Source organism: Atractosteus spatula, chromosome 27, assembly GCF_055471065.1.
Source record: "Atractosteus spatula isolate fAtrSpa1 chromosome 27, fAtrSpa1.hap1, whole genome shotgun sequence".
Classification (NCBI taxonomy): Eukaryota; Metazoa; Chordata; class Actinopteri; order Semionotiformes; family Lepisosteidae; genus Atractosteus; species Atractosteus spatula.
The window spans coordinates 11,065,467-11,088,130 of NC_142732.1; the positions used below are offsets into that span (position 1 = coordinate 11,065,467).

Genomic DNA, 22,664 nt, shown 5'->3' on the forward strand with positions numbered 1-22,664 from the left:
CTGATAAGGAATGTTTGGTTTGGCAGGATCTCGTTACACCGGGAAGCAGAGAAGTCTGACAGCGGCCCTGCACAGCCCCCCACCCCCACCCCCTCTCTCAAAGCAACATGCCTCTGCATTGTCCACCCCCCCCCCCCCCCCCCCCCCGTTCCAGATCTCCCCCAGCTGCTCTCCCCGTCTCCCCCGTGAGTCGCAGAGCGCGAGGAGGCTGGGACAGGATTCCACCGCCCGCCCCTCCGCTCCAGCAACAACACCCCCTCCTCCCCCCCCCCCCGCCACGCTGCGGGGAGAGAGAGGGGCCGGCTCCCCTCCCGCGCTGTGCAAGCGCACTGTGTGAGAGAGGCAGCCGGCCAGCCAGGTAGTGTCTGGTGGAGGCTGGGAGGATCGCAGAGCTTCAGAGAGAGAGAGAGAGATTCACTGGTAGGCGAGGAGGAGAGAAAAGAAACCCACAACATAAACAGAGGGACAGATTCCAGCAGCTGTCAGGGCTGTGGTGCCCCCCCTCCTCCTCCTCCTCCAGCCCTGGGGAGTAACAGACTAACCTGGACGGGTGACTCGTGCTTTAAACCCGGCTGCCAGCGGAGCAGCCGTCACAGAGCAGCGGAGCACGGCGCGCAGAGCACAGGCTGTCAGCCAGACGCAGAGCAGGTCCGTGTGCGCCCGGGGTTCGAGGACTGCCCTGCTGCCAACCTCCAGGCACCGGACAGGCGGCCTGTCTCCGGCCAACTTTTTATAGCCTTTCTCAGAAGTTGTTTCAGCCAGAATCATTGCACCACGTACCTCCCTAGGATTTTTCAGGAGAGTAGATGAGCAGATTTTAGTCACTGCTGTATTTTTTCAACAGAGCCCGGACACTGCCAGTTCACTACAGAGCTGAGGACTTGGGACACACTGGTTCAGCATTAAATGCAGGAGTCTTGGAGGCTTCAGAGGGACTTTTCCTAGACGACCCAGCGGTGTTATCTACCTGTCCCCAGTCTCTTCAGCCAGCAGTGGCAGACTCTCTGGGCTCTGGACAAGCACTGGACTCTCAGCAGTGTCCGGCAGCCAGAGGGAGGCTGTGTTCCTGCCTGCCGGTGAGAGGCGCTGAGCTCCAGGAGAGCATGGACGGCAGCGAGCTGGCCGGGCTGGACGGCGCCGAGGCGCAGGCCGTGTGCGAGGCGCTGGGCCGCTACGAGACCACGCTGCAGGACGCGGTGCGGGAGATCCACGTGGACATCAGCGTGTTCAAGCAGGGCGTGGAGCGGCGCGTGGAGGAGGCGCTGGGCCTGGTCAGCCCGCTCGGCCGGGCGGTGGCCGAGCTGCAGCGCGAGAACCGCCAGCTCCGCGGCCAGCTGGAGGCGCTCACGCGGCAGGTCGAGCTGCTGACGGGCACCGTCCAGCCCCGCGGCGCCGCCGCCCCCGCCTCGCCCGGCCCGGGGCGGTTCTCCAGCCGCGCCTCCTTGGCCGTGTCCAGCAAGAGCAGCGTGAGTAAATCAGGGCTCCGGGTTCGGGGGTCGAGGGTCAGGCGGGGATACAATCAACAGAGGCGATTCTCTGCAGTTGTGATTAGGGATTTTTTTGCTGTCGGTTTGATTGGTTTTATGTCATTGTCATGTCATTTACCAAACCGCTCTATACCATACGGTGTCGCGGGAAGCCGGAGCCTACCCAGCAAGCAGCGAGCGCAAGGCAGGGTACACCCTGGACGGGACGCCAGTCCATCGCAGGGCAAGTGCAAGCCAATCATACATGGGGACAATTTGGAGGCCCAGAGGGGAAATTTGGCCCCGACACCGGGATAACTCCCTACTTTTATCAAGAAATGCCCGGGGATCTTTAATGACCACTGAGAGTCAGGACATCAGTTTAACACAATGACCACTGAGAGTCAGGACCTCGGTTTAACGTCTCATCCGAAAGACGGTTGATTGGTTCTATTTCACAAAAAATCCTCCGTTTTCATTTCGCGAGACTTTTCTCAGAGAGAGGAGCAGGAACGCTAAACTCTACTTTTTGCAGAAGCGCCTCTGATTATGCAAAACCAGTGTTACAAACAAACATCCTCGCGTCATTGGACCAGCGTGGGTTTTGCATAAGCCAGCAGCAGCCCTGATCTCGTGTGTGGCCCGGCTGGGGCCGCGCCCCGCTGCAGGGCAGTGTGCGGTGGGCTCTGGGGGCAACAGTGGACTCCTGCCCCTCTGTGTTGCTCGGCTGGCTGGTCCTCCTGCAGTTTCTACAAGCACAGTGAGCTTTCACACACCCCCAGACTTGTATGTGCTTATACAAGTGCTGTGCTGTGTGCTTACTTGCAATTTACTATGGTAAAACTGTGCTGAGCTTAGTTACCAGTGGACCAGAATAAATGTCCTTTTTCCCTCTGTCTGGTCTCCCCCTAGGAACTGGGTGCGCAGGGCTGTGTGCGGTTCTTCCTCGCTCCGAATGAAGTGATCTGTGTGCATTAACAGCCAGCCAGGGAATCATTAACAGTTGAGGAGGAGTCTGTGTGACACTCGGACAGCTGTTTTCTGTTACTGTAGGAAAACGGGAGGAAAGGGTGCCACAAGGCCGAGGAGGAGAATTACCTTCAGAATGTGCTGGGAGTCTCAAAGACCTCGAGTGAAGTGTCTCCAAAGCCTTCGGTGTTTTTTGGATCTAGATCAGTTCTGTCCTGCTCATCATTGTGCCACATGCTGTACCCCAGGCTCAGGAAAGTTACTGCGCTTCACTAGACTAGACTTGCTGCCAGCACTGTGGGTTTAGCGTGAAATGAGGCAGTGGGTGGGATTTGAACCCAGGGCACCCATATCAACAGGCTAACTTGTGCCTGCTATTATACAAATGCCACAGGAAAAGCAGAGTTCAGGAAAATCAAGGTAAGAGTGAGAGTTAAATTTTCTGGGGTATTGTTCTCCAAAACCTGTGGGAACACAGGGGTGGTTGACTGTTGACCGTGTTATTTCAGTGCAGAAAGACATCGGATTTCTGATATCAGAGGCTTCTGCCCCAGTCACACCCCCTTCAGAAACAGGATGAGGCAGCTGTGAGACTGGTGTGAGAGAGAGAGAGACTTTATTATCTGCGGGGGGCAGTTGTTTTTCAGCGGTAGTGTTGATGTCCAGACGGACAGAAGAAAAAAAACCCGACTGTAGGAACACCAATAAACAGACATATTTGCACAGAAGGTCAGGTGTTAAGTAGTGATGTGGCTACAGGTATGAATGAGACCTTAACTCTGATGGTTTTGGAGCTGGGGAGTCGGTATGTACGTTCTGAGGGGAGTGACTGGAAATGATTGAACAGGGGGTGTGAAGGATCGTCACAGATGGATTGTGCCGCGTCTTCGTGAGCACAACAATGAGGAGAAGTCACTGGTTCTGACTTCCACTTCCCTGCTATCTATCACTGATCCGTGAACAAAGAGCCATTGTGCGTAGCTGCTGGCTCGTGAAACTCCCTCGGGCAAAACTCTGTGAAGCCTGTCTGAAGCAAAGCTTGCAGGTGCTTTACAAAGCAGAGAGAAGAGCAGAGAAGAGCAGAGCTGCCCTTTAGTGCAGGAGGTGTGGGGCACTGTTAGACTGAGGATCGAGAAGGATGGGTTGTAGCAATCTCTGATGCTGGCACTGATAATAATGATAATGTTGCTTTATTAGCCCTATACAACTTCTTGCATTAGGAATTCGTCTTTTTGCATACCAGACACAGAGAAGCTTGGGGTCAGAGCACAGGGTCAGCCATTGTACAGCGCCTATGGAGCAGCTGGGGTGAAGGGCCTTGCTCAGGTGCCCACCGGAGTAGGATTCCTCTGCCAGCTGCGGGATTTGAACCGGCAACCTTCCAGTTAGAGGCACAGATCCTTAGCCACAGAGCCACCACTCCTGCCCGCTGGGAGCATGGGTTTACGGTGGAGATTCTGAATGCAGGCCACTCTGTGGGCACTAATGTGCCGAGGCATTTCAAAACTAAGCTGCGGCAGAATCGCCGGTGTGTAGGACAGCTGGAAGCTCCTTGCTGGTGTCTCTCAGTCAAGCTCTTCTCTCCTGCTCTGTTCTCACCCAGTCTAGGCAGTGCAGGCTGGCTGTACAGACCCCGTCAGCTCGTGGAGGCAGGTCTCTGTAAAAGCCTCAGCTGACAAGTGTGCCAGAGGGCCCGGGCCGGGCACCTCTCAGCTGGGCCTGGCACTACCCTGGCCTGTCCCCAGGCCGACCCCCCGTCCCCTGTCAGACGACAAGCCCGCTTCTGGAACGGAGGTGGGCAGCAGTGCGTGGGTCTTGTGATTCGTCTTGAAGGCTCTGTTCTGCTCCGTACACCAGTGCCCGTCAGTGTTGTCTCATCTCAAGCCCCCAGGTCTTAAAAATATCGAACAGGAGAGTTACTGGAGTCCAGTACACTGCAAAGGAGCGCAAGAGTCATTATCCCCTCTTTAACCGTGGAGATCTGTTGAACCGCGCACAGTTTTGACAGTTGCGTTACGTACAGAGCTGAGGAATTTCCCTGGTACGGTGTCGAGGGCTATATTTGGTTTTGTTTTTCAGTTTGTCAAATTAAAATGGAAAAACAGCTCAGCGGGGCTTTTGGCAGCTGCGTTTTATTATCAGATAGTCGTTATTTCTGAAATCTGCACTCCTGCCAGATGGCTTTCAGTGCGCACTCTGCTCAAGTGCTGAAGTTCGCGCGTAACGCACAGGACAGCGACGGAGAACAGTCCAGCAGGAATCGTCTTCAACATCTTCAGCTCCTGCTGACTTCGGTGGCCTCACGATCACCTCCAGCAGGTTTCTGAACTGGACGCTGGTCACTGGCCGGGCGCTCTGTGGTCACTGCAGTGCCGTCTGGCCTGGATTCCTGGATTCCTGGGAGGGGGCTGAGCTGGTGGGCTCAGAGCCCCCTGCCAGCTATGGCCCCAGCCCTGGTTAATGAGTACCAGACAATGCAATAACGTGCGCGTTGCCATGGTATTGGGTTAATAAAGTCCTCTTTGGGAGTGACTTCATCCCTCTTCTATCCATTGTTCTCATGCACTGCTGCAGAAAAGGGGTCACAGGGAGGTCGTGGGGGGGGGGGTTCGGGAAAGAGCTTTGCTCAGTTCAGCTCGTTTAGAACTGGAGCCATCTTTCAGCAGACTCTGAGGCTCTCGGCCTTAGATCTGTTAGCTGCGGATCTAGGAGATAGAGCTCCATATAATCCCCGCCGCCACCACCACTGCAATGATTTATTCATTTAAAACAAATTCCAGGAGAGATTCAGCCAAAGGTTAGAGCCATGCAAATGTCACCTGCAGCTGGCTCCTTTCAGCTGTTCCCCCTGGCCAGCTGGTGTGCCCTTTTGCAGTGCTGCATGCCTGTTTACAAAGCCGAGCACAGAGCAAGGCCCCACTCTCCAGGGCTGGAAGACACGGCGTGCTTCCTGCATGTTTGGCTAGGAAACGTAATTATAGATCTTGAGCCAAAATTAAAAGGCGGGAGCAAGTGATTAGCTTCGACAGGAGACGCCAAAAAGCCCCAGCGGATAAGACCGTATCTCTGCAGATTCAGGTCTTACAGTTATCCGATCTCAGGACTGCCATTTTGAATGCCAGGGTTTGCTCAGTGCGGTCTGGCTGCAGGGTTGTGTAGAGGGGGGGCTGGCTGGACAGGTGCTGTAGTTTTCGGGCTGTGGAGACCTCACTCTTCTGGGCGTCAGGGAGATTGCTTTCTTGGCCTTTGGTCAACTGTGCCCAACGGGAGCGAGCCAGCGGCCGGAGTGAGGGCCCTGTTGGTGCTCCTCTGCACCTCGAGCCCAGCCGGAGGGGCTGCTGGGGCGAGGGGCAGAGACCGGGGCGTCTGTGTGGAGACGCGCGTGCGCTGTAGAGGGGAGCCCCAGTGCTGGGTGATCCGTCCAGGAACACCGGCTCCACCAGGCGTCTCCCCACTAATTACCCGAAGCCTGTGATTTAAATGCCGTGCAGCAGGAAGATCAGAGCTGTCTGCTGTTTGCTTTGCTCTCCCAGCGGAAAACGTTTCAAAGGCGCCTCTTCCAGCGGAGCCTCTCAGCTGTTAAATTGAAGGCCTCCGGGACCCTTTGAAGACTCTTCTTCCCATCCCTGAGCAGGTGGTTCCTCTTTATTCTCCTTGCAGGCTAAAGTTACAGGCTGGAGAGACCCTGCAGAGGGTGGGTGGGGGGGGGGGGCGCTTTTCACCCCACGTCCGTCCTGGTCCAGCTCCCTGTGGAGCCTGGAACCCTCCTGGAGCAGAGCAGGCAAAGTGGTGCACTGGCTGCATGTGTGATCACTGGAATCTGCCTCCATTGCTTTGTGCCCAGCGCCGCCCTGGCAGTGCCTCGCGGCCAGCGGGGGGCGCTGGCGGACAGGAAGTGCTGCAGGGGTCAGCGGGGATTCTGGGGTGTGTCCTCGCGCCCCGAGCAGCAGGCGCTGGCTTGCCAGCTGCTCTTCATGCATGGACACTCCCACTGGGGCGGACGAGAGCACTGCTCATCTGATGGTAGGAACCATGGAGACTCTTCCAGAGTGCAGCCTGGCAGACTCTTGTAGAATTCCCAGCGTGATTTCGGCCCCCCCGGTAGGACAGTGCGAGTGTGCAGACCACCGAGCACGCACTGCACTCCCCGCATGTAGGGTGTGGGTGGGAGCCTGGGTGTTTTCAGGCACATGCAATAAACGCAATATCATATCTGTAGATAATAAACAAATACTATACCCTGGGTGTTTTCAGGCACATACAATAAACGCAACATCATATCTGTAGATAATAAACAAATACTATACCCTGGGTGTTTTCAGGCACATACAATAAACGCAACATCATATCTGTAAAAATAAACAAATACTATACCCTGAGTGTTTTCAGGCACATACAATAAACGCAACATCATATCTGTAAAAATAAACAAATACTATACCCTGGGTGTTTTCAGGCACATGCAATAAACGCAATATCATATCTGTAGATAATAAACAAATACTATACCTTGGGTGTTTTCAGGCACTTACAATAAACGCAATATCATATCTGTAGATAATAAACAAATACTATACCCTGGGTGTTTTCAGGCACATGCAATAAACGCAATATCATATCTGTAGATAATAAACAAATACTATACCTTGGGTATTTTCAGGCACTTACAATAAACGCAATATCATATCTGTAGATAATAAACAAATACTATATCCTGGGTGTTTTCAGGCCCATACAATAAACGCAATATCATATCTGTAGATAATAAACAAATACTATACCCTGAGTGTTTTCAGGCACATACAATAAACAATATCATATCTGTAGATGATAAACAAATACTATAGTGTGCGACAGCAGTCTCCGAGATCCCAAGGCACTAAAAACAGGAAATACAAGGAATACACTGGTGATAAGGCTTGACATCTTCCGACTCCTTCTGTGTGGCCTCTCTGTGTTTGTGGGAGTGTGCTCTCGGACCACAGCCTTCCTGGGGATCATCTGTGAGAATCAAGCAACAGCAGAGTCGCCGTGGCTCTGTGCCCGAGAGCCAGTGGAGATTAGAGAGCCTGGAAAATATGAATCCTGCCTTCGGTCAGAGTTATTTATATTCAAGCAGCAGGAAAGCTGCATGTGGCCGGCCAGGCACCCTGTCCGCGGACTTCTGTCCATCCCGATCCCATTCCCTTGGTGTTCCGGAATCCTGCAGGTCAGTAGGACCTGTTTCTTTTTCAGATGAGAAAATAAAGCCCTTGCTCCCTCATTAGGTCACATTTGTGCCCACAAACATATTTTCACACAACCTTGTGGCTGTTGCCTCAACGGGTTTGACCAATAAGAAGGTTTTCTGTCCATTTTTCCGCTTGGCACTGCGCTTGGCATTCAGGAGCCCTGCCACTTTGAAATCTAAGATAAGATGAGTTTTACTTTGTGTCTATTTAAAGGTTCCACATGGGAGATAGACTGCTAATAAAACACAGCCAGCTGCTAATTATCCTGAGAAACTGCCTTGCAAGATGTTTTAAAGCTATGTACTGTGCTTGATGAGTGAGGTTTAAATGCCCCGATGAAGGACAACAGTTCTGAAAGACTCTTGCCCTGTGATTAAGAGGGGATTATTATTGCAATGCTCTTTTTGCAGGGCTATTTTTTCCAGATGTCAGCAGAGCCAAGCTCCAGTGAGTTCAGTGCTGTCAGGTCAGATTCTCGCTGTGAGCTGGGGTCTGGCAGCACAGATCCAGCATCAGCACCTTCCACGGCTTCGTGTAACTAACTTCACTATCCTGGCTGTCTGCTCCTGGGTTGCACTAGGCCTCAGACCAGGCTCTGTGCTCTCCTGACTTCCTTTCTGTAAAATTTGGAGCATTTGAGGAAGAGATTCTATTCTATTCCATTCTAGAGATTGCAGAAGTATCTGTATCAGATCTCTGCAGAAAAACAGAACTAAAGCCCTTCTCTTTTAAAGAGGATTTAAATCAGTTTGTAAACTAATCTTTTTTAGGACATGTGAAGCAATTATGTACACAGGCAAGATGATCTGTTGCCTGCCTGCTTCCAGCATTTCTGCAGAGTATGCAGAAGTATGCAGAGTATGCAGAAACTCTGAAGATCCACCCTCCTACAATCCTACAAACTGGTGGATTTCTGAATATGTTTCCAGCGCTGTCCGTCTCCCGGGCACCCCTGAGGCTCCCTGCTGGACTGAACAGCACTGGGAGAAATACAGGTGCGATGCTGTCAGTCCCTGGGGGTCTGGTGGCCTCTCTCAGGCTGAAGCCATGGTTGCAGAGTCTTAGCACGGTCAACTCTGGATGTGAAGCAGGCCAGGCTGCGCTGTGTTTTTGCAGAGCAAGGACAGAATTTCTTCTTTCTTGTCCCCTGTTGCTAATCTGAAGACACCTTCTGGAGCCTGAAGTTACTATATTCTTTTTAAGCCTGGAGCAAAGGAGAGCATGTTGGGTTTGATGGGGATTTGTCTGACAGAGGGACAGAGGCTGTGACCGAGACAGGTATTGATTTACCCTCCTGATAAAAAAGAAAAGATTCTGTTGGAAAATATCTGGGAACATTCAGCTTAGGGGCAGCTGAAAGCCGCCTTTGTTCTGCACACAGGGCAGTGCAATGAAGAGAGCCAAGTCCATCAAACAGCGTTTATCACCCAGCTTTTATTGCAATCAAAGCACAGACGTTGTACTACACACAAAAAAGTTGTAACTAATAATAACAAACAAAGTACAATGAAAAGACAATCTTAGAAAAATCAGTTTTCCAGGAGTCTCCAGACATGGTGTTTCAACATCTTGCTTTGAGGGTATGCATGCATGCATCACAAAAAGTTTCAAAGACAAAAAGCCAAACGCTTTTTTTCCAGCCCTGCGCAGAGTGCGGTAGCCCTTTCTCGACTTGTCACTCATGTGCGCTGTCAAGCGATTGCATGTACAGAGGAGAAGCAGAAGGAGACAGCTGGGCCTTGGCAGGACCTGTTGAGCCTTTTATCGTGTAATCAATCTGGTCTCGCAGCCCGAGAGCCAGCTGTTTCGTACACATGCTCCCCCCACATTCCTCAGCCAGTGATGTCACCTGGCTCCAGTCCCCCGCGGGCCAAGAGCTGATTATACAGCGGGATCAGGGATACATCTGCCTTTCACACGTGTGTGTGCTGTATAAACACGGCCACAAAAAAGCCCTCTTTCCAGCCCTCCCTCTTGCCTCCAGTGGAGTTCTGATCAGATCTGTAGAATCGGAGGCCACCACAGAGTTGTTTATTTGCATTTTACCACGAAATGTGAAAATGCTTTCCCCCCTTGTCCCTTGTCCTGGCACACCGGCCCGTTCTGAGTATTGTGGGGCATCATTCACAGTGGACTTGTGGGAAGCATGGCGCCATTTTCAGCACTGGAACAGATGACTCCCAAGGGAAGCCAGCCAGAGGGGCCGTACTGACATATCAGATCATAAACAGAACCAAAACAAACCTGTTATGCATGTTAAACCATTCGCAGGCTGCCAGCCAAACTCCCGGCACTTTCTGTCTGCCACACGCTTCCTGCGTCCTGCAGAACCCCGCCATCACAGGCAGGGGTGAGTGATTTTCAAATGGCAGGAGAGTCAGAATCCTGTCGGAGAGGAACAGGTGCTGCGAGGTTGCCACGGAGACAGAGCCCATTAACAATAACAACCCACCTCTGGAGGGAAGGGATACTCTCACCACTGAGTCGCAGTGAAATGGCACTGGGGAGCCAGACGTGCGCACAGTACAGGAAGCGCAGGAAGGACGGGGGACAGAGGCCATGTTCACATGATCCGAGGCGCTCTCAGTGAGAAAGGAAACAGCCCAGTGGACCTCAGCTCGCAGCTCTGGAGACCAGCGCCTAGGCTGGACACTAGTGGACTGGTGTCAGTGTACTGAGCCGCTCTGTATACCAGCGTCTAGGCTGGACACTAGTGGACTGGTGTCAGCGTACGGAGCTGCTCTGCAGACCACCGCCTAGACTGGACACTAGTGGACTGGTGTTAGGGTACTGAGCCGCTCTGTAGACCAGCGTCTAGGCTGGACACTAGTGGACTGGTGTCAGCGTACTGAGCCGCTCTGCAGACCAGCGTCTAGGCTGGACACTAGTAGACTGGTGTCAGCGTACAGAGCCGCTCTGCAGACCAGCGCCTAGGCTGGACACTAGTGGACTGGTGTCAGTGTACTGAGCTGCTCTGCAGACCAGCGCCTAGGCTGGACACTAGTGGACTGGTGTCAGTGTACAGAGCCGCTCTGCAGACCAGCGCCTAGGCTGGACACTAGTAGACTGGTGTCAGTGTACTGAGCTGCTCTGCAGACCAGCGCCTAGGCTGGACACTAGTGGACTGGTGTCAGTGTACTGAGCTGCTCTGCAGACCAGCGCCTAGGCTGGACACTAGTGGACTGGTGTTAAGGTACTGAGCCGCTCTGCAGACCAGCGCCTAGACTGGACACTAGTGGACTGGTGTTAGGGTACTGAGCCTCTCTGCAGGCCAGCACCTAGACTGGACACTAGTGGACTGGTGTCAGTGTACTGAGCTGCTCTGCAGACCAGCGCCTAGGCTGGACACTAGTGGACTGGTGTCAGCGTACTGAGCCGCTCTGCAGACCAGCACCTAGACTGGACACTAGTGGACTGGTGTTAGGGTACTGAGCCGCTCTGCAGACCAGTGCCTAGACTGGGCACTAGTGGACTGGTGTCAGCATACTGAGCCGCTCTGCAGACCAGCGTCTAGGCTGGACACTAGTAGACTGGTGTCAGCGTACGGAGCTGCTCTGCAGACCACCGCCTAGACTGGACACTAGTGGACTGGTGTTAGGGTACTGAGCCGCTCTGTAGACCAGCGTCTAGGCTGGACACTAGTGGACTGGTGTCAGCGTACTGAGCCGCTCTGCAGACCAGCGTCTAGGCTGGACACTAGTAGACTGGTGTCAGCGTACAGAGCCGCTCTGCAGACCAGCGCCTAGGCTGGACACTAGTAGACTGGTGTCAGTGTACAGAGCCGCTCTGCAGACCAGCGTCTAGGCTGGACACTAGTAGACTGGTGTCAGTGTACTGAGCTGCTCTGCAGACCAGCGCCTAGGCTGGACACTAGTGGACTGGTGTCAGTGTACTGAGCTGCTCTGCAGACCAGCGCCTAGGCTGGACACTAGTGGACTGGTGTTAAGGTACTGAGCCGCTCTGCAGACCAGCGCCTAGACTGGACACTAGTGGACTGGTGTTAGGGTACTGAGCCTCTCTGCAGGCCAGCACCTAGACTGGACACTAGTGGACTGGTGTCAGCGTACTGAGCCGTTCTGCAGACCAGCACCTAGACTGGACACTAGTGGACTGGTGTTAGGGTACTGAGCCGCTCTGCAGACCAGTGCCTAGACTGGGCACTAGTGGACTGGTGTCAGCGTACTGAGCCGCTCTGCAGACCAGCGTCTAGGCTGGACACTAGTGGACTGGTGTCGGCGTACTGAGCTGCTCTGCAGACCAGCGTCTAGGCTGGACACTAGTAGACTGGTGTCAGCGTACTGAGCTGCTCTGCAGACCAGCGCCTAGACTGGACACTAGTAGACTGGTGTTAGGGTACTGAGCTGCTCTGCAGGCCAGCGCCTAGACTGGACACTAGTAGACTGGTGTCAGTGTACTGAGCCGCTCTGCAGACCAGCACCTAAGCTGGACACTAGTGGACTGGTGTCGGCGTACTGAGCTGCTCTGCAGACCAGCGCCTAGACTGGACACTAGTAGACTGGTGTCAGCGTACTGAGCCGCTCTGCAGACCAGCGCCTAGACTGGACACTAGTGGACTGGTGTTAGGGTACTGAGCTGCTCTGCAGGCCAGAGCCTAGGCTGGACACTAGTGGACTGGTGTCAGCATACTGAGCTGCTCTGCAGGCCAGAGCCTAGGCTGGACACTAGTGGACTGGTGTCGGCGTACTGAGCTGCTCTGCAGACCAGCGCCTAGGCTGGACACTAGTGGACTGCAGGGCTTGGAGTCCAACACTGGGCTCTAGGCATCAGCAGAAACACAACAGGAAGTTGCAGCCCTCTGTGCTTCAGTGTGTCATCAGGAAGGGGCAGATCAAGACAGGCAGCACACAAACGGCCTCACAGAATGTCATGTTTTTCTCCCGAACATGCATCCTTAATATATATATGAGTTATTTACTAAAGTGTAATTCATAAATAAATTACTCTTACCCTGTGTCATTAATTCTGTGGTCCTAAAGTGTCTTCAGCTGCAGCAGAGTTCACTCTCACCCCTTTCTGTTTTGCTGCAGAGCATCGACCGAGAGGAGCTCATTGATGTGGATGCAGCTGCAGCCCTTGGCAGCCATGTGGTGGAGAATGGGCACCAGTCTGGCCCAGGTAACAACACATGAACGTGACCTTGAGCTTGATTGCCATATGTAACCGGTACATGTACTGGTACAATGGAATTCTTACTTACAGAAAGTCTCCCGATTGTGAAGAAAAGTGTAAAAACACAATGTGCGGACAGTGCATCAAGACAATGTACAAGCAAACAGGTAAACAGTCTGAATGTAAACAAAGCAGACATGTAAACAGTGACACCAGATGTGCAATTAATAAGAAATCATAATGAGGTAGATGGTGTAGGTGTGGTCCGAGGGGCATGGCCAAATGTGTTCGCCAATCGCACTGCTTGTGGGTAGAAGCCATTGAAGAATCTAGTGGTCAGTGTCCGTGTGCTCTTATATCTCTTGCCTGAGGGCAGTGGGGTGAAGAGCTCATGCCCGGGGTGGTGACTGTCCTCTGTGATGGCCAGAATTCTACCACAGCAGCGGTCCTCATAGAGCTGTTTAATCTCGGTGAGACCACAACCGATGATCTTCTGGGCCATATTGACCATTCTCTGCAGTGCCTTTCGTTCTCGAGAAGAGGTGTTGCCGTACCACACGGTGATCCCATTGGTGAGGATGCTCTCGATGGTGCAGTGGTAGAAGTTCACACACACAAGTACTGGCATACTCCATCGCTTGAGTCACCTCAGGAAATAGAGGCTCTGTTGAGCCTTCTTCACATGGAGAATATCCTGTGCCCGGTCCTGGCGTTTAGTGTACATCTAGCTGTGAAGTGAATCTTTGGCTCTCATTCTCTTCTCTCCCAACAGACAGCCCCTCTGTGCCGCAGGAAGTGAAGTCACCCCCTGAGCCCGCCCCTAGCTACGCAGCACAAGAGCACACTGCCCCTGTGGCCATGCGCATGCCACACCTCCCTATCACCGCGACAACCAAAACAGCAGATTCCTCTGTTGCCACAGTGACCAAAACTTTAGAGTCACCTACCACCCCGGTCAGAGAGAGAGCACCGCCTCCTGCTGGCCCACAGCCTGAACCTGTCGGCCAATCGGCATCCAGCAGCAGCCAGTCCGTACCTGTGGCTGAAACTGCTCAGCAGTCAGGTGAGTGGGGTGAAAGATCAGACCATTCTTCACCTGTGCCTCGCAAAAAATTTCATGTCTTGCCCAAGCCTGTGTTTTTAATGATCAAATTGTTGGATCAGGTTGGTTAAAGTGAAACCTAATGTTCCTGCTGGTTCCATTTCAGTGGTAGAAACACACCACCTCAGCCCTTTGATGTTACACTTGTTAGAGCTGTGAGCTGTCACTCCCTCCCTCCCATCTTCGCCCTCTTTCCTCCCTTGTTGTAACCTCTCCTCTCTGTCCCTCTCCTCCCTCCCTCTGCCAGTCTGTCCTCGCCCTCACCTCTCTCTCCCTGTGCTGTCTCTCGCCAGGCGTCTCCTGTCCAGTGAAGACGTGGACCCCCAGCCCGCTGAGGACAATGGGCTCCCCACGTGCCTCAGGTACCCCCTCCCCAGAGCCCCTGCTGTCTGACACTGCCACCGTCCAGCTGCTGTCCACTCTACTACTGTCCAACTTGTCCACACTGCCACCATCCAGCCGCTGTCCACGCTGCCACTGTCCACTCTACAATTTTCCCACTGCTGCTGTCCACACTGTCCACTCTACCATTGTCCACACTGTCCACTCTTCCTCTGCCCATGGTGTCCACCCTTACCACGCTGCCACTGTCCTCAACATCCACTGTACCACTGTCCACCCTGTCCACACTGCCACTGTCCACCCACACTGCCGCTGTCCACACTGCCACCGTCCAGCCGCTATCCAGGCTACTGCTGTCCACATTGTCCACACTGCCACTGTCCACCCACTGTCCACACTACCACTGTCTACGCTGTCCACACCGTCCAGCCAACTCAAAACACTGTCCAGACTTCCCTGCTTCCTGCAGCCTACAGCCCTGTGTCCCCGGGAGGAGAGCTCGGTCTCGGGGTGATTTCCGAACGACGCAGAGCAGCAGCTGTGCCTGCTCTCCTCTGTGGTCCTCGGTGAAGCAGAGCCCAGACTGAAGTGTGCTCCTACATTCATTCGCGATTAGCCTCAGTGTTGTGGCGCTGTTCGTCTCAGCGATACCGCCTGCTGGCTTCCTCTCACACTGTCTTCCCCTCTTCAGACAAACCCGTCCCCCTGACAGCCAAGCAATCACCAGCGGTCAGCAACGCTCCCAGCTCTGACAGGTGAGACCCCCAGTGCACCCCGGATCAGTAATGAGTTACATACCACTTCTAGTGCTGCTCGCTGTTGGTCCTTCCAACGTTGTTCAGATAGGCATGACGTTCTCCGTGGAAATCAAAGGATTTTGAAAGCACACTGGAGTGCTTTGTGTGGGATTAGTTCTATCGATTGGGAAATGTCTTTAATATCTAGACATTCTGTTCTGCGCCCGAGTCTAAACATGTGGAAATGCTCTCTTGCCGGAGTCAGACCCACCTGAGCCTTAAAGTACTTCCCTGAAGTAACAAGAGAGCCCATGGTCTGGAGATGTGTCCGACAGACAGCGTTATCGAAAAAGATCACGGTGTCTGTTTGGCAGAAGTGTGGATGGCTTCCCAGAATCCTCCCCGCTGCCCAGGGTGGGGGACCGGCGCCGGGAGCTGGTGAGGTCACAGACGCTGCCGCGCACGATGGGCACTCAGACTCGCCGCGCTCCGTTCGAGAGGCTGGACTCCGACCCCAGCAGGTATCCCGCTGTGTCCGAAACACACTGAGCACAAGGCATCCCTGTGTCTCCTCTCCAGTCATTCCGCGGCTTGAAGTGTGTGGCTGCAGCGCTGTGTGGTGTTCAGTGTGTGTGACTGTAGTGCTGTGTGGTGTTCAGTGTGTGTGACTGCAGTGCTGTGTGGTGTTCAGTGTGTGTGACTGTAGAGCTGTGTGGTGTTCAGTGTGTGTGACTGCAGTGCTGTGTGGTGTTCAGTGTGTGTGACCGTAGAGCTGTGTGGTGTTCAGTGTGTGTGGCTGCAGTGCTGTGTGGTGTTCAGTGTGTGTGACCGTAGAGCTGTGTGGTGTTCAGTGTGTGTGACTGCAGTGCTGTGTGGTGTTCAGTGTGTGTGACTGTAGAGCTGTGTGGTGTTCAGTGTGTGTGACTGTAGTGCTGTGTGGTGGTCAGTGTGTGTGACTGCAGTGCTGTGTGGTGTTCAGTGTGTGTGACTGTAGAGCTGTGTGGTGTTCAGTGTGTGTGGCTGCAGTGCTGTGTGGTGTTCAGTGTGTGTGACTGCAGTGCAGTGTGGTGTTTAGTGTGTGTGACTGTAGAGCTGTGTGGTGTTCAGTGTGTGTGACTGCAGTGCTGTGTGGTGTTCAGTGTGTGTGGCTGCAGTGCTGTGTGGTGTTCAGTGTGTGTGACTGTAGAGCTGTGTGGTGTTCAGTGTGTGTGGCTGCAGTGCTGTGTGGTGTTCAGTGTGTGTGACTGTAGTGCTGTGTGGTGTTCAGTGTGTGTGGCTGCAGTGCTGTGTGGTGTTCAGGGTGTGTGACTGTAGTGCTGTGTGGTGGTCAGTGTGTGTGACTGCAGTGCTGTGTGGTGTTCAGTGTGTGTGGCTGCAGTGCTGTGTGGTGTTCAGTGTGTGTGATTGCAGTGCTGTGTGGTGCTCAGTGTGTGTGACTGCAGTGCTGTGTGGTGTTCAGTGTGTGTGACTGTAGAGCTGTGTGGTGTTCAGTGTGTGTGACTGCAGTGCTGTGTGGTGTTCAGTGTGTGTGACTGTAGTGCTGTGTGGTGGTCAGTGTGTGTGACTGCAGTGCAGTGTGGTGTTCAGTGTGTGTGACTGTAGAGCTGCGTGGTGTTCAGTGTGTGTGACTGCAGTGCTGTGTGGTGTTCAGTGTGTGTGGCTGCAGTGCTGTGTGGTGTTCAGTGTGTGTGACTGTAGAGCTGTGTGGTGTTCAGTGTGTGTGACTGCAGTGCTGTGTGGTGTTCAGTGTGTGTGACTGTAGAGCTGTGTGGTGTTCAGTGTGTGTGACTGCAGTGCTGTGTGGTGTTCAGTGTGTGTGACTGTAGTGCTGTGTGGTGGTCAGTGTGTGTGACTGCAGTGCAGTGTGGTGTTTAGTGTGTGTGACTGTAGAGCTGTGTGGTGTTCAGTGTGTGTGACTGCAGTGCTGTGTGGTGCTCAGTGTGTGTGACTGTAGTGCTGTGTGGTGTTCAGTGTGTGTGGCTGCAGTGCTGTGTGGTGTTCAGTGTGTGTGACTGTAGAGCTGTGTGGTGTTCAGTGTGTGTGGCTGCAGTGCTGTGTGGTGTTCAGTGTGTGTGACTGTAGAGCTGTGTGGTGTTCAGTGTGTGTGGCTGCAGTGCTGTGTGGTGTTCAGTGTGTGTGACTGCAGTGCTGTGTGGTGTTCAGTGTGTGTGATTGCAGTGCTGTGTGGTGCTCAGTGTGTGTGACTGCAGTGCTGTGTGGTGTTCAGTGTGTGTGACTGTAGAGCTGTGTGGTGTTCAGTGTGTGTGGCTGCAGTGCTGTGTGGTGTTCAGTGTGTGTGGCTGCAGTGCTGTGTGGTGTTCAGTGTGTGTGACTGCAGTGCAGTGTGGTGTTCAGTGTGTGTGACTGTAGAGCTGTGTGGTGTTCAGTGTGTGTGACTGCAGTGCTGTGTGGTGTTCAGTGTGTGTGACTGTAGAGCTGTGTGGTGTTCAGTGTGTGTGACTGCAGTGCTGTGTGGTGGTCAGTGTGTGTGACTGCAGTGCTGTGGTGTTCAGTGTGTGTGACTGTAGAGCTGTGTGGTGTTAAGTGTGTGTGACTGCAGTGCTGTGTGGTGTTCAGTGTGTGTGACTGTAGAGCTGTGTGGTGTTCAGTGTGTGTGGCTGCAGTGCTGTGTGGTGTTCAGTGTGTGTGACTGTAGTGCTGTGTGGTGGTCAGTGTGTGTGACTGCAGTGCAGTGTGGTGTTTAGTGTGTGTGACTGTAGAGCTGTGTGGTGTTCAGTGTGTGTGACTCCAGTGCTGTGTGGTGTTCAGTGTGTGTGACTGCAGTGTTTATTGTGCTCAGTGTGTGAGTTACTGTAGTACATTACTATAGTCGATGTGCACTATATTCACCAGTGTCTCTACTTTCAGACCCAAAGTTGGGGACTCAAAGCCAAAGCTGAAACGCTCGCAGAGTTTTGGGGTCTCTAGCGCCAGCAGTATCAAACAGATCCTGCTGGAGTGGTGTCGCTCCAAAACCATTGGCTACCAGGTGAGTGAGGGTCAGTTCCACTGCACGGCCTTGTGATCAGTGTGGTGTTTTCTTGTTCTTTAAAGTGAGTAGCTCCTTGTGTCACACTGTAAAAGTGCACAAGTCCTTCGCTTTCAGTTCCCACCCCAGGGAATCTTTCTGGCACGTAGAAGGTGCAAAGTCCTTTTTCTTATGCGTGCTCTCCTCTCCCACCCAGAACATAGATATCCAGAACTTCTCGTCCAGCTGGAGTGACGGCATGGCCTTTTGTGCGCTGGTGCACTCCTTCTTTCCTGAGGAGTTCGACTACAACGCCCTGAGCCCTGCCAACCGCAAGCAGAACTTCGAGCTGGCCTTCAGCAAGGCAGAGTGAGTGTGCAGCCCAGGCTCCGCGGGAGAGCTCTCAGTGACACAGAGCCACTGAGGGACAACTTCCGTCTCAGAACTCCTTTCCAGTCGCTCCGTTCCTCGGCAATACCCAGATGGGTCCTTAGGTTGATAAAATTTCACACCAAGCTCTGAAATCCAAACAAACCTGGACAGCAGCCTGCAGCCTGACCCCGTGAGGTTGCAGGAGCTCAGCTGGCAGGGCCTGGACAGAGCTGGGATGGGAGACCACTTATGAAATCTGGCCTGCTGCTGTGGTGGTGTTAGTTGACCAGGAGGGGGCGTACTACAACTGTTTAGGACCCTACGCCGACGGTATTATCCGGATGAGACTGGAGAAGGGCTATGGTTAAAACACGGAGAGGAACTGATGGGAGGACAGATTAATAATGAAACTCATAATAAAAGGGGTTTTTTTTTATAAGTTTTTATTGGGCGGAGTGGTGGCTCTGTGGCTCAGGATCTGCGCCTGTGGCTGGAAGGTTGCCAGTTCAAATCTCGTGGCTGGCAGAGGAATCCTACTCTGTTGGGCCCCTGAGCAAGGCCCTTAACCCCAGCTGCTCCAGGGGTGCTATACAATGGCTGACCCTGTGCTCTGACCCCCAGCTTCTCTCCCTGTCTGTGTGTCTCATGGAGAGCAAGCTGGGGTCTGCGAAAAGATGAATTCCTAATGCAAAGAATTTGTATAGGGTTAATAAAGTGATGCTATGTTTTATAAACACCAGAAATACAAGAAAAGGAGACAGAATATTGAAATAGATACAGAAATAGACACTTCACAGCCAGAGGAATTCACAGTGGTAAAAACTAAAAATGATACTTTTTACATATTTCCATTGTAGGTCTTGCCTTTTGATTCTTTAAATTTCTAATAGAATTTAAATAAAAAAGGAATTCGATTTTAAAAGCATGAAACTAATAATAAAAGGTCAGAGATCACCCTCTAGAGGAGGGATAACAACCGTGACAGATGTCTTCCCTGCCTCTGGAGACCCCATCTGGAGACCCCACCTGGTCATCACATCACCGCCCAGCACGCCCAGCCAGCTGAGGTCATGAGCAAACTATGCAGCAGGACTCCTCAATTAACAGGGGACCCACAGGCGCTGGAGAAAACAGCACACGTTTACAGAAATGCGTGTAGGCTCTGTACAATAATGTGTCTTTCTTCCAAGACTCAACATCGTCATCTGTCATTGCAGATCATCCCAGGGTGATGCAATACTTTTGGTTCGCTGATCCTCTTTTATTTTGGAAGAAATTCTTTCCAGATCTGGCCTTTAGGATGTGTAACCACCCATCCAGGGTATCAGTCAGTTGGTGGCTATTATATACAGTAGTTAATGGGGTGGTCAGACAGTGAGCCGGTCAGTGTGTCAGTGAGTTGGTCAGTGTAGCAGTCTGTCGGTTAGAATATCAGTTACGTCTCAGTGAGTCAGTCATGATTCAGTCAGTCAGTGTGTCAGCGTGTCATTCAGAATGTTGGTTGTGTGTCACTGAGTCAGTCAGTGTGTCGGTGGGCAGGTCAGTGTGTCAGCATGTCAGCCATGTGTCAGTGAGTTGGTCAGTGTAGCAGTCTGTCAGTTTGAATATCAGTTATGCCTCAGCGAGTCAGTCATGTTTCATTCAGTCAGTGTGTCAGCGTGTCAATCAGAATGTTGGTTGTGCGTCCCCGAGTCAGTCAGTGTGTCAGTGGGCAAGTCAGTGTGTCAGCATGTCAGCCATGTGTCAGTGAGTTGGTCAGTGTAGCAGTCTGTGAGAATATCAGTTATGTGTCAGTGAGTCAGTCGTGTTTCAGTCAGTCAGTGTGTCAGTCAGAATGTTGGTTGTGTGTCACTGAGTCAGTCAGTGTGTCAGTGGGCAAGTCAGTGTGTCAGCATGTCAGCCATATGTCAGTGAGTTGGTCAGTGTAGCAGTCTGTCAGTTAGAATATCAGTTATGCGTCAGCGAGTCAGTCATGTTTCAGTCAGTGTGTCAGCGTGTCAGTCAGAATGTTGGTTGTGTGTCCCCCGAGTCAGTCAGTGTGTCAGTGGGCAAGTCAGTGTGTCAGCATGTCAGCCATGTGTCAGTGAGTTGGTCAGTGTAGCAGTCTGTGAGAATATCAGTTATGTGTCAGTGAGTCAGTCGTGTTTCAGTCAGTCAGTGTGTCAGTCAGAATGTTGGTTGTGTGTCACTGAGTCAGTCAGTGTGTCGGTGGGCAGGTCAGTGTGTCAGCATGTCAGCCATGTGTCAGTGAGTTGGTCAGTGTAGCAGTCTGTCAGTAAGAATATCAGTTATGCGTCATGGAGTCAGTCATGTTTCAGTCAGTCAGTGTGTCAGCGTGTCAGTCAGAATGTTGGTTGTGTGTCCCCGAGTCAGTCAGTGTGTCAGTGGGCAAGTCAGTGTGTCAGCATGTCAGCCATGTGTCAGTGAGTTGGTCAGTGTAGCAGTCTGTGAGAATATCAGTTATGTGTCAGTGAGTCAGTCGTGTTTCAGTCAGTCAGCGTGTCAGTCAGAATGTTGGTTGTGTGTCACTGAGTCAGTCAGTGTGTCAGTGGGTCGGTCAGTGTGTTAGCTGGTCACTGTGTCAGTCAGTCTCTCCTGACTCTGCTGTCCCGTGTCTCCGCAGAGAGAGAGCCGCCTGTGACCGGCTGATCGAGGTGGAGGACATGCTGGTGATGGGCCGCAAGCCAGACCCCATGTGTGTGTTCACCTACGTGCAGTCGCTCTATAACCACCTGCGCAGGTTCGAGTGAGGCTCAGGACACCCTGCTGCCCCCCCAAAGCCACCCACTCTGTCTGCACCACTGCCAGCGCTGGGGCGACAACTCCATTCTCACACAGCAAACCCCCCCCAAACTGGACAACCCCTGCCCAGCTACACCCCTCCCTTGTCCTGGCCACCCTCCCGCACTCCCTGGGAACTGCGAGTACAGGCTGCCGCAGACACAGACACTCGGTCAGAGTGAACAGCCTCCTCATCACTCTCTGCGCGTATCCAGCTCTGGGACAGAAGAGCCCGACTCGGCCCCACCAGCAGAGGGCGCTGATGCTCCTCCAGCCACGGACAGGAGCCCAGACAGAGCAGAGATCCAACTCGCAGGCGCCCCGTGTGAGCGTTCAGGGGGTTGCTACTCCATTTCAAAGGCTTGTTTTGTTTGCTTGCTCTTTTTCCTGTAACTGTGCACTTTGTGTGTTCTAGAGAGTTTTGTGGCACTTGATTGATCGGGGCAGATTGTTTGGCCTTCAGCACTCCGTCCGCAGTGACAGGAGGGTTTTAAACAGGATGGAAAGACGGAGCAGGAGACACCTTGGGCGGGAACGGTGCCAGCGAGGGCATGGAAGATGGCCAGAGGCGCTCCGGTGAAGAAGGAGGCTTCCTTACGTCGCTGTGACGGTGCTATGAAGCCCTACACTTAGTTCTGATGTGATGCAAACTAAAGATTTCTATAAACACAAGTCCACAGTGGAACCCGCTAGGACTGCACACTGTTGATATTGCAATAAAGGTTTTTTTTGCATGAGCTACACAGGACACCCTCCTCTTCAGTTTTCTCATAAGCATACAAGCGTCTACACCACAGGTTAGGGATGGGCCTTCACTGATGTTTTCCTCAACTCATATTACAGCATAGAATATGCTCAGTGGCACCTGATCTGTGCCCTTTTTTTGCAGAATGTGGCCACATTTCTAGACCGATATTTCACAAGGCCCTCAGCTGACTCTCGAACCAAGGTCCTTGGAGATTGATCCCTTATCGCCAATTGGCCGATTGAATCGCCAGTGACAGTGTCTCCCAGTTCTTCCATTTGTAGGTGTTCTCTCCTGAAAGCAGTGGCTACAGATGAGGCCTCTGAGCGAGAAGAATGGAGATTCCTTGCTTTATATGGCCAGCAGCAATATCAGAACCGGCAACCCACTGAAGCTCAGCAGGTGTGAGCCTGGTCAGCACCTGGATGGGAGACCTCCTGGGAAAAACTAAGGTTGCTGCTGGAAGAGATGTTAGTGGGGCCAGTAGGGGGCGCTCAGTCCATGTGGGTCCTAATGCCCCAGTATAGTGATGGGGACACTATACTGTAAACAGGCGCCGTACTTCGGATGAGATGTAAAACCAAGGTCCTGACTCTGTGGTCATTAAAAATCCCAGGGCATTTCTCGAAAAGAGTAGGGGTGTAACCCCGGTATCCTGGCCAAATTTCCCATTGGCCCTTACCAATCATGGCCTCCTAATAATCCCCATCTCTGAACTGGCTTCATCACTCTGCTCTCCTCGTGGGGGTGGGGCTACACACTGGTGGCGGTGGAGGGTAAAAGCGCTTTGAGTGGAGTGTCCAGAAAAGCGCTATATAAGT

General features: G+C 52.8%; 1 protein-coding gene across 2 annotated transcripts; it reads left to right on the forward strand.

Annotated features, from left to right (window-relative positions):
- Positions 1-328: 328 nt before the first annotated feature.
- smtnl2 (smoothelin like 2) lies at positions 329-21,839 on the forward strand. 2 transcript variants are annotated; one of them, XM_088906724.1, is made up of 10 exons: positions 329-648; positions 845-1,466; positions 12,715-12,802; positions 13,569-13,859; positions 14,192-14,260; positions 14,932-14,995; positions 15,352-15,498; positions 17,846-17,966; positions 18,163-18,314; positions 20,941-21,839. In XM_088906724.1, exons 2-10 carry the CDS (start codon positions 1,104-1,106, stop codon positions 21,065-21,067), a joined length of 1,422 nt encoding a protein of 473 aa, XP_088762850.1. In that variant the 5' UTR covers positions 329-648; positions 845-1,103; the 3' UTR covers positions 21,068-21,839. The 2 variants fall into 2 exon arrangements, with proteins under 2 accessions (XP_088762850.1, XP_088762849.1); XM_088906723.1 differs by having other exon boundaries at positions 329-1,466.
- The last annotated feature ends 825 nt before the right edge of the window (positions 21,840-22,664 follow it).

Excerpts from the sequence above, each read along its gene's own strand:
- smtnl2 (XM_088906723.1), top strand. The coding sequence starts at position 1,104 with ATGGACGGCAGCGAGCTGGCCGGGCTGGACGGCGCCGAGGCGCAGGCC. Across the intron at positions 14,261-14,931 it reads GGGCTCCCCACGTGCCTCAG|ACAAACCCGTCCCCCTGACA; the intron begins GTACCCCCTCCC and ends TCCCCTCTTCAG. Across the intron at positions 15,499-17,845 it reads CTGGACTCCGACCCCAGCAG|ACCCAAAGTTGGGGACTCAA; the intron begins GTATCCCGCTGT and ends CTCTACTTTCAG.